This window comes from Podarcis bocagei, assembly GCF_964188305.1.
Source record: "Podarcis bocagei genome assembly, chromosome: 4".
NCBI classification, from domain to species: domain Eukaryota; kingdom Metazoa; phylum Chordata; class Lepidosauria; order Squamata; family Lacertidae; genus Podarcis; species Podarcis bocagei.
The window spans coordinates 50847772-50861017 of record NC_138128.1 but is presented as its reverse complement, the minus strand read 5'-3'; the positions used below and the strand labels follow the sequence as shown (position 1 = coordinate 50861017).

At 41.3% G+C, this 13246-nt stretch overlaps 1 protein-coding gene across 1 annotated transcript in view; it reads right to left on the bottom strand.

Moving 5' to 3' along the window:
• LOC308586118 (uncharacterized protein) overlaps positions 1-6583 on the bottom strand; it is a gene marked incomplete at its 3' end in the record, with an annotated part of 58479 nt that extends 51896 nt beyond the window's left edge. The window contains exons 1-2 of the mRNA XM_081192394.1: positions 6486-6583; positions 2629-2677 (exon numbers count right to left, since the gene is read on the bottom strand). Of these exons, the coding sequence (XP_081048520.1) occupies positions 2629-2677; positions 6486-6535 (99 nt within the window). The 5' untranslated portion in view covers positions 6536-6583. The remainder of the gene's footprint in view (positions 1-2628; positions 2678-6485) is intronic.
• Positions 6584-13246: the final 6663 nt, after the last annotated feature.

The following is a 13246-nucleotide window of genomic DNA, read 5'->3' as shown; positions in this document are numbered from 1 at the left end:
ATATCCTTTCTCCTTAACTGTGTAGCCCAAATGTCCTTTTAAGATCTTAACATGACTTTCTCCTGCAGAAAATTGTGTGTGTGTGTGTGTCATGAGAAGTGGGTAGTTACTTAGAAAGTAATGCCAAAAAGCAAAAAGAGGATTTCTCCATTTCTATTGCCCAGCTGCCTCTCCAGCCTCATAGTCCACACTCCCGCCCTCAGGCTGTTTTTAAAGTAATGTTGCACTACAACATGTTCTCATTTTGTATTTTTATATTGAGAACCTCCCTGCTTCATCTTCGTATGAAGGGCAGAATACAAATTTAATCAACAACAACAACAACCTTTTGTAAGCAGTGCTAAACAGCTTTGTAGGGGAAGCAGACTGAACAATCTTTAGAGACTGGGCAAAGTCCTTAAAGACTGGAAAGTGTGTTACACCAATAAAATCACAAGACACTCTTTTTTTAGAGGACTTCTGAATGATGACCAGTCTTGTCAATATTCTTATGAGTTTCAAGTTCATGGTCTCCCATTTTCCAGAAAAAAACTCAAATAAAGGTCATACCACAAGGTAGAAAAATCATAATTCTATTGTGTCAGGGCCTTCTTAAAAGTTTGCCAGATTGGATCTCTTCAACTTACGTGATTTAAAAATCTTTGTATGGATAACTCCTTCAGGCACTTAACATTAAAAGTCAGCACAGAAATCCCCAAACGTGTTGCCTTGATAAAGCATGGAGCAAACAACCTTGGGCAGTTCATAGGACAAAATGTTATGGCAGATGTCAAACTACTTACTAGCTGTGCTTGATGTTACATAGCTTGTTAAAAGGCACAAGACTTTCTTTTGCCCTACAATATAAATTACGTATTAGAAAGATGCCCATGTACATACATCTGAAAGATGCCCATGTACATACATTATAGCTTAGCATACATAGTCTTCTGTTTGCTCAATATAACAGCGTGAAGCGAAACTGGCCTTCTGCCATTTCAGTATCACTGGTCTCTTCCTCTTTGAATTTATTAGGGTTCAGCTGGATTCTATTAATGGTTTATTATCATTAGTATTAGTATTATTACTTCTCAACCATACAACCTTCAGAAACAATGCATACAACCTTCAGAAACAATGGATATCAATAACTGATTGGTTCTCTGTGGAGAAAGAAGGCCCATGCATTTGAAAGTCTGAACTAGAGTGGGGACCCATTTCAATGCCTTTTGTTAGCATCACATGTGCTTGTGCACATATTTATAGTAATACACCTGAATTTGGAATCTTTAGCCTCTACCCTAGAGTCATGGTGTACCATGGCGGAAACTATATTTTCAGTAGACGGGATTATGAGACAAAACGCTAGAGTTCAGAAAACTCAGATGTGTGGTTCATTACACAAATAGACATAGTGACTACGAAGATAATATTCAGGGGAAATTGGCACATTTTTTGGTAAATCTGGAGGAGGCAGGAGATGGAGAAGACCAGCAGAGAGGAAGTCAAATGAGTATATCAAAAAGTATTTGAATGAGGCGATTTATTTTAATGGTGATATCGCATCATTCATTGTGCTAGATTCACACATACTCAGTAATGCAACCTGGAGCATGTAGCTTAATGAGTTGCATATTGCCAAATCAAAGCTTACCTACAGTCCCAGATAGGACACTTTCCTGTAAATCAATTTTAACACATCAGATGTTCACTGCATCCTGTCCCCTTTGTTCATGGAGGCAGAAACTATTTGCCAACTAGGCAGCATCCCAAAATGTGTCCACTCAACCATTTGAAGAACTGCACAGCCATTTGGAGCAGTGCTCATCATAATTAAATATTTAACTTGTTTGCACTCTTTTAATGAGAGGTTACGGAAATTTTTCCCAGCCTCAACTAATTGCTGGGGAAATCTGAGGTACATAAAATAACCAATACAAAGCAAACTGGCGTTGGAACAAATTGCTGGTTTGAGTTACAGTATTTATGCAGCAAAGATAAAACACACAGTTATGGACAGAATGGAAACAACGTGCCAAGTGAAACTGGGAACCAATTTAATCCTAAAGTGGTCCAGATTTTATCTACATGACTGTCAGCAATGGTGGGCTATTTATCACCTCTGTTGAGGGGGACCATTGATATATTGACTTTCATGTGACAAATATCCTCTCTTCCTATGACTGCTACTGCTATATCACCATCAGGATGTATGACATTACAGAGTGTAAGCGAACACATCCCTGCTCCAAGAAGGCTGCAGACTAAAATTTGACATGGAAAGCATGGGAAGGTAAGGCAGGGATAAATAGGAAAAATAATGTGTGATTGTTTCATGTGTGATTGTGTGTGTGTAAACCAGTGTAAAGACTATGGTGAATGTGCAGGTACTCACCATCTACCTTCAAAAATCATTCAGATTATAATACAGTCCCTTCTAACTGGCAGTTTCCATGCCATCTGCGCATATATTTAGAGTAGAAGCTTAAATTCTTTTCTAGTGGCACTTTGGAACATACCTGCATGTTAGTTTCACTTCCCAAACAGCTGTCTGGCAGCTTCACCAAGCCTTTCAGATAGTGGCATAAACAATAAGGTCAGGTTGACCTGAAATGGGTAAGAAGCTATGTAATTACAAGCGACACTGACCTTCACAGCTATTGGAGTTTTGTCCCCCAGACTTTTGCCAACATCATATCTGAAACAACACAGTGTCATTTATAAGATTATTTAAAAGGCTGTTTGCTCCCCAACAAGAAAGGTGTGAGGTCAAATGCAACAGGCTTAGTAACTTAAGACCCTATCAACATACACCTGCCTGACCACATCTAGGATTGTTAGATTGTGCAATTTGGGTTTCAAATGCCATAATGTTGTAATTTCATAATAATGTTCTATTAAGTCTAACAAATGGTTGAAACCACTAAAAATCCCCGATTTATTTTGCTCACCTACTGCTACCCAACTTTACAACCTAATGCACATAATCCTCCACAAGCAAATAGCTGAGATTTGATAAAATAGGGTATCCATGTCCGGGATCCCAATGGCTAAATTGGTGTCTGGGGGGAATTTTGAAAAATTGGCAAAATGTCTGTGTTTTTGCCAACAGAACCAAGAAGTATGTGTTTGAGTATCACTCTTTGCCTTTTTTGGGTGAATTCTGAAAAGGTTTATTTCCCTCAAAAATCTCAAGAACTTTGATGCCAATAGGGTTGCCATATTTCAATTTTCTTGAAATATGGCAGCCCTATAATAAAATAAATTCAAAAAATACTGATTTCCCACACGGTCTCACCAGAGGGAAAATTATGCCCAGAACCCAAATACAGCATATAATAATGGTGGTGTTAGGGACGCAGGTAGCGCTGTGGGTTAAACCACAGAGCCTAGGACTTGCTGATCGAAAGGTTGGCGGTTCGAATCCCCGTGGCGGGGTGAGTTCCCGTCGTTCGGTCCCAGCTCCTGCCTACCTAGCAGTTCGAAAGCACGTCAAAGTGCAAGTAGATGAATAGGTACCACTGTATAGCGGGAAGGTAAACGGCGTTTCCGTGTGCAGCACTGGTGCTGGCTCGCCAGATGCAGCTTCGTCATGCTGGCCACGTGACCCGGAAGTGTCTTCAGACAGCGCTGGCCCCTGGCCTCTTGAGCGAGATGAGCACGCAACCCTAGAGTCGGTCACGACTGGCCCTGACGGGCAGGGGTACCTTTACCTTTTTAATGGTCGTGTTAACAATAATATTTCTGTACCACTTTTAAAGCAGTTTACAAAAATAAATCCATTTAAAACAGATAAACCAAATCACAGATAATAGGACAGAAGGGCATAGTGGGGCCTATATAAGGGAAGATGGTCCTTCAGGTGCAAATGTCAACCATGACCATCTTAAACTTATTCATATCCATTTTACAACTTAATGAGCTTCTTTGAGCACCTAGAAAGGAATGCTGTGATCACCAATAGTCAGCATGGATTTCTGAAAAATAAGTCATGTCAGACTAACCTGATCTCGTTTTTTGACAGAATTACAAGCCTGGTAGATGAAGGGAACGCAGTGGATGTAGTCTACCTTGATTTCAGCAAGGCATTTGACAAGGTGCCCCATGATATTCTTGTAAAGAAGCTGGTAAAATGCGGTCTTGACTCTGCTACCACTCAGTGGATTTGTAACTGGCTGACTGACCGAACCCAAAGAGTGCTCATCAATGGTTCCTCTTCAAACTGGAGAAGAGTGACTAGTGGGGTGCCACAGGGTTCTGTCTTGGGCCCGGTCTTATTCAACATCTTTATCAACGACTTGGATGATGGACTCAAGGGCATCCTGATCAAATTTGCAGATGACACCAAACTGGGAGGGGTGGCTAACACCCCAGAGGACAGGATCACACTTCAAAACGACCTTGACAGATTAGAGAACTGGGCAAAAACAAACAAGATGAATTTTAACAGGGAGAAATGTAAAGTATTGCACTTGGGCAAAAAAAATGAGAGGCACAAATACAAGATGGGTGACACCTGGCTTGAGAGCAGTACATGTGAAAAGGATCTAGGAGTCTTGGTTGACCACAAACTTGACATGAGCCAACAGTGTGACGCGGCAGCTAAAAAAGCCAATGCAATTCTGGGCTGCATCAATAGGAGTATAGCATCTAGATCAAGGGAAGTAATAGTGCCACTGTATTCTGCTCTGGTCAGACCTCACCTGGAGTACTGTGTCCAGTTCTGGGCACCACAATTCAAGAAGGACACGGACAAACTGGAACGTGTCCAGAGGAGGGCAACCAAAATGGTCAAAGGCCTGGAAACGATGCCTTATGAGAAACGGCTAAGGGAGCTGGGCATGTTTAGCCTGGAGAAGAGGAGGTTAAGGGGTGATATGATAGCCATGTTCAAATATATAAAAGGATGTCACATAGAGGAGGGAGAAAGGTTGTTTTCTGCTGCTCCAGAGAAGCGGACACGGAGCAATGGATCCAAACTACAAGAAAGAAGATTCCACCTAAACATTAGGAAGAACTTCCTGACCGTAAGAGCTGTTCGACAGTGGAATTTGCTGCCAAGGAGTGTGGTGGAGTCTCCTTCTTTGGAGGTCTTTAAGCAGAGGCTTGACAACCATATGTCAGGAGTGCTCTGATGGTGTTTCCTGCTTGGCAGGGGGTTGGACTCGATGGCCCTTGTGGTCTCTTCCAACTCTATGATTCTATGATTCTATGACCCCACAGTTGCTTTGGATAGACTCTTCAAAAAAAACTTCAGGAATCATTGTAAACATAAGGGGTGTTGGACCATCTTGATGATTCGTTCAGGACAAGCTTTTAAGCTTCCCAGGTGGAACAATTCCCTGTCTTCTTCCCCCCCTCCCCCCGTGCTGCTCTGGAGGTTCTCACAACCCCCCTCCCCAGAGTCAATTTCAGGGAAAATCTGTGCAAGGCCTCTTTAGTTGGCTCCTGCCCCTGGAATGCCCACAGTGTACTAATAGAGCTGGATGGTGATGAGCTACAGTGCATAATGGGTTACTACAGGACTGATAGAAAGAAAATGAAACATGGGATTTTGCTATCTCATTTGCATTTAAACTTGTAGCTTCCAGAGTCTAGAAGTTTGAAAAGCCCCCTCCTCCTTTCTTAAGTTTTTTAACTGTGTAGAACATTTTTACAAGCTGCACCTTTCTGATGCCTCATTAACATAGCCACTGTAAACACAATGGTACAGTTGATGTGAACCACATCAACACAATTTCCAGATCCTGCCATTAATCATTTCTCCTGTCGGGAACACTATTTTAAACCTTTCTCCTCCTATGGAGATGCCAAACCGGCAAAGTCTCTTAAAAAAGAAGAAAGAATGTCACACAGCTTTTACATCTGCTTAAAGCTAACTGAAGGGTGATGCATATAAACACCTCATTTAGAGAGAACACCGGCATAAAAAGTTGACAGGCGAGAAAAAGCAATTGAAAAGATTAATTCGCTAGGATGTGGGTGCTGAGATAAGCTCCTGAGATGCAGCATCTTGTTTTCAATGATGTCTCCAAATGTGGCTATGGTCCTAAGAACATTTAATTATGTTTAAAGCAGCGAAAGAGAGAGCTGCAGTGTTTAAAATGATAGCATAGCTAGGACTTTGCACACAAGCCCAGTGCTTCCATCTTTAAACAAAAGATATTTATCTTTAAACAAATTTGGTTGGTGTTAGATGTTATGGGAAACACAGAGTTCTCACCAAAAATGTATTATTATTTATAACTTATTATTTTCCTATAATGATATACCACTTTTCTTCTAGCATGGAACTCAAGGTGACATCATCTGGTTCCCACAAAGTCTCCCATGCAGGTATTAACCAGTTCCAAACCTACTTAGCTTCACCAAGGTGGTGGTATCTGCTGCTTTCTGACCATACCTGGGGACCCACCCTAATGGAAGCACTGTGTCAACTGCTTCACCACTAAGTTGTAGCCTCACTTGTCCCATGTCATGAGGAGTGTCCATATAACCTGCCTCACCTGTTCTGTGAATGGGTGCTGGACAAGGGAGTCCATTTGAGCATCCCCATGACATGTCATTATACATAATGGTACATCTGTTCTCCCAGCCTCCCAGGTGTTCCAGCTGTTAGTGCTAGTATTACTACTACCCATATTGTTGTGTCATAGAATCATAGATTCATAGTCATAACTGGTGACTCAGTCTTCAAGGTTTCACATGAGACTTCACTGATTTTGGTGCAACAGACTAACACAATCACACCTCTAGAAATCAGTCTGGGGTTTTTTTACTTTGCCAGTATCAATACATATCAATGTGACTCAGTGTGTCTGCAATTTCAGTCTTCTTCATTTTAGTTAGCTTGCATGTCTTTCAAAATGTTCTACTCTAGACTTCCATGTAATCCATTACCAAGGTAGGTATGTCTAACAACCACCATCCATGATAGCCTGGATATTACTAAGGAGGAAAAATAAAAGGGATTCAACAGCTCCATCCATTTGTATAGGGGTGTTGCATAAATTTCAGAAACAGAGAAACTTCTTCCAGGAACTAATATTAGAAAGAGAGATGATTCAACAAAGACATTGAAAATAACATTTAGACAGAAATGCACTAAGACAAGTTAATTCTTATCATCTAATAATGACACTTTAAACCTTCCTAAGCCATATCAGAAAACAATTCCTGTGTGCACCCAAAGATGAATTTACAGATCACATGAACAATTGTGTTATTTACAGCTAACAGTTGATAACTCAAATCTATTAAACCAGTAGCATCAATGATTGCAAATTAATACATTCCCACAATTTTTCAAGTGAAGGGCATTGGGGGGGGGGATTCTGGAAGCAGTTAACACAGATATGAGCAGTAAACTTTTGCTAAATTCCACTGTGTCGTGAAAGATCACATAAAATGAGAAAATGAACAGGTAAGGAAATGTTATGAAGGTAGAATGAAGTGTAGTCTGGATCACATACCTTCCAAGTGCCCTGGAAAAAACAGGACATTCAATTTTTTCATGTGAGACTTCTGAACATTTTGGGTGCCATGCTCTCACACTGTGCTCTCCCCCCAAGTGCTTTCTTCAGGGCTGCGATCTCGTGTGGCAAATATATCCCACACTTTTTTCCCTTTGGACAAGAGTGAGGTGCAGGTCATGTGACTTGCCAGGGAACATGTCCTGGCTCTGGGTTGGAAAAAGTTGGATGGTATGTTAATGGTGGATGGTATGTTTAGCTGCATTCGGCAGCTAAAAAAGCCAATGCAATTCTGGGCTGCATCAATAGGAGTATAGCATCTAGATCAAGGGAAGTAATAGTGCCACTGTATTCTGCTCTGGTCGGACCTCACCTGGAGTACTGTGTCCAGTTCTGGGCACCATAGTTCAAGAAGGACACTGACAAACTGGAACGTGTCCAGAGGAGGGCAACCAAAACGGTCAAAGGCCTGGAAACGATGCCTTATGAGGAACGGCTAAGGGAGCTGGGCATGTTTAGCCTGGAGAAGAGGAGGTTAAGGGGTGATATGATAGCCATGTTCAAATATATAAAAGGATGTCACATAGAGGAGGGAGAAAGGTTGTTTTCTGCTGCTCCAGAGAAGCGGACACGGAGCAATGGATCCAAACTACAAGAAAGAAGATTCCACCTAAACATTAGGAAGAACTTCCTGACAGTAAGAGCTGTTCGACAGTGGAATTTGCTGCCAAGGAGTGTGGTGGAGTCTCCTTCTTTGGAGGTCTTTAAGCAGAGGCTTGACAACCATATGTCAGGAGTGCTCTGATGGTGTTTCCTGCTTGGCAGGGGGTTGGACTCGATGGCCCTTGTGGTCTCCTCCAACTCTATGATTCTATGATTCTATGATTCTAATGCAGCCAATGACATTCTAGACTAATACGGCGGATTCCACATGGAGAAAAGTGATAGGCCTTCAATCCTAATATTTCAATCCTGAAATATTAGTGACACTGATATATGCATGGGGAGAAAGTTGCCACAGCTTGACTTTAGAATCCTAGCAATTAAAATATACCTCAGTTTGACAGAAGTTAGACTTCCCGGTAATATCATAAATATGCAGGAAAGCAGGTGTGATTGAATGCTTTCATGTCAGGAAATAGGGTCCAGATGATCCAACATAGAGGCATTTAGAGAACATTGTTGTGTTCATTCACAGCAAGATCAATAGATATTGGACAAAGACTGTTTCTTCCTGAGGCGTCAGAGTTACGGTAATCAACATTGTAATCTGCAAATGCTCCATATATATTGAATTCACGCATACCAAAATCTGACCAGACCCATTCAAGGGTAACAAAAAGCACTAATTAAAGACTATGAGGCATAAAGAACCAGAATTACTCCCCCACCCCACTCCCCTCTCTGAGCAGGAGGGAGGAGTTCTTCTGAAAAGTAGAAAGAACTTGATCTCATTGCCAGGCCAAAGTGTCTGTACACAAAACTCAATTTCATGTTGGATAAGAATCCTTATTTTTCTGGTCACGATTATACATTCTCAGCAAGTAATTTTATTCTTTGTTTTGTGTTGCTGCTGTTTGTTTAATTCTGAAACTTCTTTGGGATCAGATAATGAAAAGCAGGATCCTCTAATAAATAAAAACATTAATTATATCTAAGCACTCATTCCCTCACATGCTGAGATGGTGAAAGGATTCTTTATCCTCCTCCCCTTCCCTACCCAACAGAAAGGGACTTTGGATAGGTACTCTCTTCATTTGCCATCTCAGGCTCTCTGAAACACTGAGACAGTACTTTTAAAGTGCTCGCTTTGGCAGCACATATACTAAAAGATAGTACTTTTTAAATCACTACATGAAGACACAATAATTGTTCCAGTGACTTTGACAAGAGCTTTTCTCATATGCACTTCAACTGCTCTTCTGTACATGAAAAGTATGAAAATGGGAGTGAACTGCTGAGTAGTTCGGGGGGAGGATTGAGGGCTGTACTTAGGGCTGCATGGGAAACCTGTGGGGTCTGGATTGAGGCCCCTTGGCATTAGTTTCCTATTCCCACTCTGTGGACAACTGCAAAGGGAATTAAGAATTATTACAACAAAACCACATCCCATTATCTTCCCATCACAGCAAATGATGTGGCATGTTCAAGAGCTTGTTACTGTAATTGTGTGATTCGTTTTGCAGTCTGGAAAATCCATCATGGCCACATTATCAAGAGACATTTAGAGAGAACTCTTCCCGGACTGCCAGCTCTTTGGATGGTGCACAATGAATTACATTTAAAAGCAGACAGTCCAGTCACAACGAATGTAATAAAAACAGTATCTTGGCTGCTGAGAAGAAACGTTTAATTGGGTAGGAATGACCCAGGCAAGAAAAACACACGTGCAGGAAGTAGATCAAGTTCTAGTTGGTATGTTAACTGAACAGCACAGGAGCTATTGGGGTATGGTTACTTCCTATATCATACCAGTAACTTCCCACTCTAGACTCACTCTAAGTCAAAGGCTAGCGATGCAATGGGAAGTAACCACAAGGGATGTGCACTGACCGCAAGGTTCAGTTCAGTCTCTGATCCAGCGATTTGGAAAACAGTTTGGGTTGTTGTTGCAGATAGGTAGCCGTGTTGGTCTGCCATAGTCAAAATAAAAAAATTCCTTCCAGTAGCACCTTAAAGACCAACTAAGTTAGTTCTTGGTATGAGCATGCATGGTATTTGGTATTTTGTGTGCATGCACACTTCAGATACACTTCTTCTTCTGTTTCAGTGTATCTGAAGAAGTGTGCATGCACACGAAAGCTCATACCAAGAACTAACTTAGTTGGTCTTTAAGGTGCTACTGGAAGGAATTTTTTTAGTTTGGGTTGTGAGGCCAAATCAGTTTTGGGGAAACAAAGCAATGTGTGCACACAGGCACACACACACCTCATTTACTATGGTAAAATAAAAAACAGCTCCCTCCCCCTTTTGACAAACTGGATGAAGTTTATAGGCATGGTAATCCCTCCAGAGTGGATAAAGTGACAAACTGGTCCAGGAGTTTCTGTACTGGACACCTTTAACATTTTGGAAGGGGAGGAGGAGATCCTAAGGGGACCCATTGTGTAACATATCAAAAGGATAGCTACAGTGGCTTTCCTGCAAGAGAAGATAGAGCTTCAACTGGCATACCAGACTAAGCTGGTGAAAAGCACTTCTTTTTACCTATGGCACTGGGAGTCAGAAGGAACTGTTCCTCAGTGGTAGAGCACATAAGTTTGTGCTCCTTCCTTCAGCCTAGTCATTCAGGTACTCAGTTTACATTATCTCAACTCTTTTTGAAGGATTGTGTAAAGTGAGTAGCTACTCAGATTTCAGTATGGCATGCCACCTACATTGGAAGACATCTGGAAAGCAGGCACACCAGTCAGCTAATGCATGAACCAGGGCTTGGTGGTTAACTTTCATGGATTTATCCAGCCTCTGTTACCACGATATTATGGAGGATGGGTAACTCAGTGACATGCAAGAGTACAAAATAATGCAGCACGTAAATTTATCTGCTAATTCAGGATAGGTATAATAAGATAAGCTTATTTGTTTGTTTTGCTCTCATCAAGTATGTTGAGGCCAAGTGCCTGCAGGGGGATCTTGATACCGAGATTTATTCTAAGGCAAGAAGATGGGAGAAAATAAAGGCATAAACAACATTTAATTATTCAGGCATTGTGATTGCTCAATCTCCTGCATTCATAAAAATGGCAAGCATAATGGTTACTGCTCCTCTTTCGTTTGGAATGCACCTTCAGTAAACATTGTCTTGCTTAATGAAATTTATATGCCGGGTAGGAATATTATAAATCAAAGATGTTCAAGGCAAGTAGCGTTTCCTACAACAAGCCTATTTAACATTTTGATGAAAGAATGACTGCATCGAGTGCCTATCTGCGATAAAAGATAATTCATTCTGCTTTGCTTGAAGTATGGGGAAGTCTTTCCAAAGAATATTAGTGCGCCGGATTTTCCCGATTCTCAGCTTTGGTAATTCATTTTTATGAACTTCTCAGAGACATTATAATGTATATCTCCACTTGGGTGATTGTGTTCATTTCCATACACATATAAAGCAATCCCTACCAAAGTCCCATCTAGTCAAGAACTCTGTTTACACAATGGCTAACCAGATGCCAATGGAAAGTCCACAAGCACAACATGAGGACAAAATCACCCTCCAGACAGTAATACCCAATTTGTGCACTCGAGACAGAAGGATCATTCATCCATTTCTGGAGTAGTGTGACTGCTGCTTCACCACAGCTTCGGACAATGCTTCAAAGTGTTGTTTTCCTCTGTTTTAGCAAGGAGGAGTTTGCATCAAAAACTGATAAAATAAAGGAAAATAATTTTCATTTTAGCAGCACCTTGGAAAGTGCTTTGAAGTCCCATCTCTGGGACTTCAAAACACCTTGAACCTGACGTCCTTATGAAATCAGGAGATTGTCTGGTGGCTGGCCCCACCCACTTGTCAAAATTGACCTTCAGTACCATTCCTGCCTCCACCCAAATGGTTCCCCAAGCCTGCTCAAGAACTTCACCACAAAAATGATGTAAAATCCCACATGCCAGGATCTTGTACTATGTGAAGCACCTTTCAGAGTCATCAGGACTATTTCTATGTACATGATGCCAACTGTTTGGTATCAAAGTTGAAGTTGTACAATAAGGGCTAACTCAATGTGGTGCTAAGCAGATTGTCTGTTCAGCACCAGGATTTCTCCTTGCACAATAGAATGATCTCTTCTTCATCTGCACACCTCCTAAATCCGTTATCAGATTCCCCCAACCAGAGCAGATTTGGGGTTAGCATGGGGCACATGCAAGGGAAGGAGAAGGGGTAGAAATTCCCCTGCACTAACAATCCTTGCACTAGTGGAAAAACGAATACTCTCCTAAGTGCAGGCATTTAAATATACGAAGGACAGTCTAGTCTGAAAATCATATAAACTACATTCCACATAGGATAGCAGTTTATTTTGTAACCGCACACACACACACAAATACTTTAAAGCTTTTGATCAGCTGTAGAGTTGACATGTCAATTAAGAAGGCTCCTATGTTACTAAAAAAAAATGCAAGCAGCGTGTTACAGTTGCTTTTGATCTATGAAAAATTTGGGAATTATCCTAGTAGATATCATTACCATGCAGTCTGGCAAGCAATTGTAAGAGGTGGCCTTTGATACTTACTGACATGGTGAGCTGCTTTGAACTTGACAGTTGTTAGCTGAGCACATAGTCCATATGCCTCAAGTTTTCAATTCCTCTAAAACAGCACCTGGTTGAAAATAAAAATGCTTCCACCCCCACTGGAAGTGTGCGCACATTTTTTGAACACTCGCGTGGTGAATTTATTTATTTGTAGAGTGCCTTGCCCAAGAACTGACCCCATGAAAACTCCAAACAGAACTTTAGTTTTAAAAGTGACTGGAGATTTGGCTTGAGAACATTTTAAAATGAATTCAAAGAGGGAAATGCAGCATGCTTGAACTGGAGATCACTTTCCTTTTGACTACTTTCGCACCAAGACTCTCTTTCAATTCCCCCAAGTATCTGTGTGGGCAGCTTTCAATTAGGAAACACTGGATAACGTTTGGGCGCTTAGAACAAACATGTGTGAGGCCTAGATCATAGAGTAAGGCTTTGTTTTTATCTGGCTATTTATTAAAGCAATCTCCCCCCCCCCCCCCGCTCTTTGTTTTTTAAGCTGGATATGGTTTATGGTTATCCCCCAAGGATGCGATAAGGAAATATGCA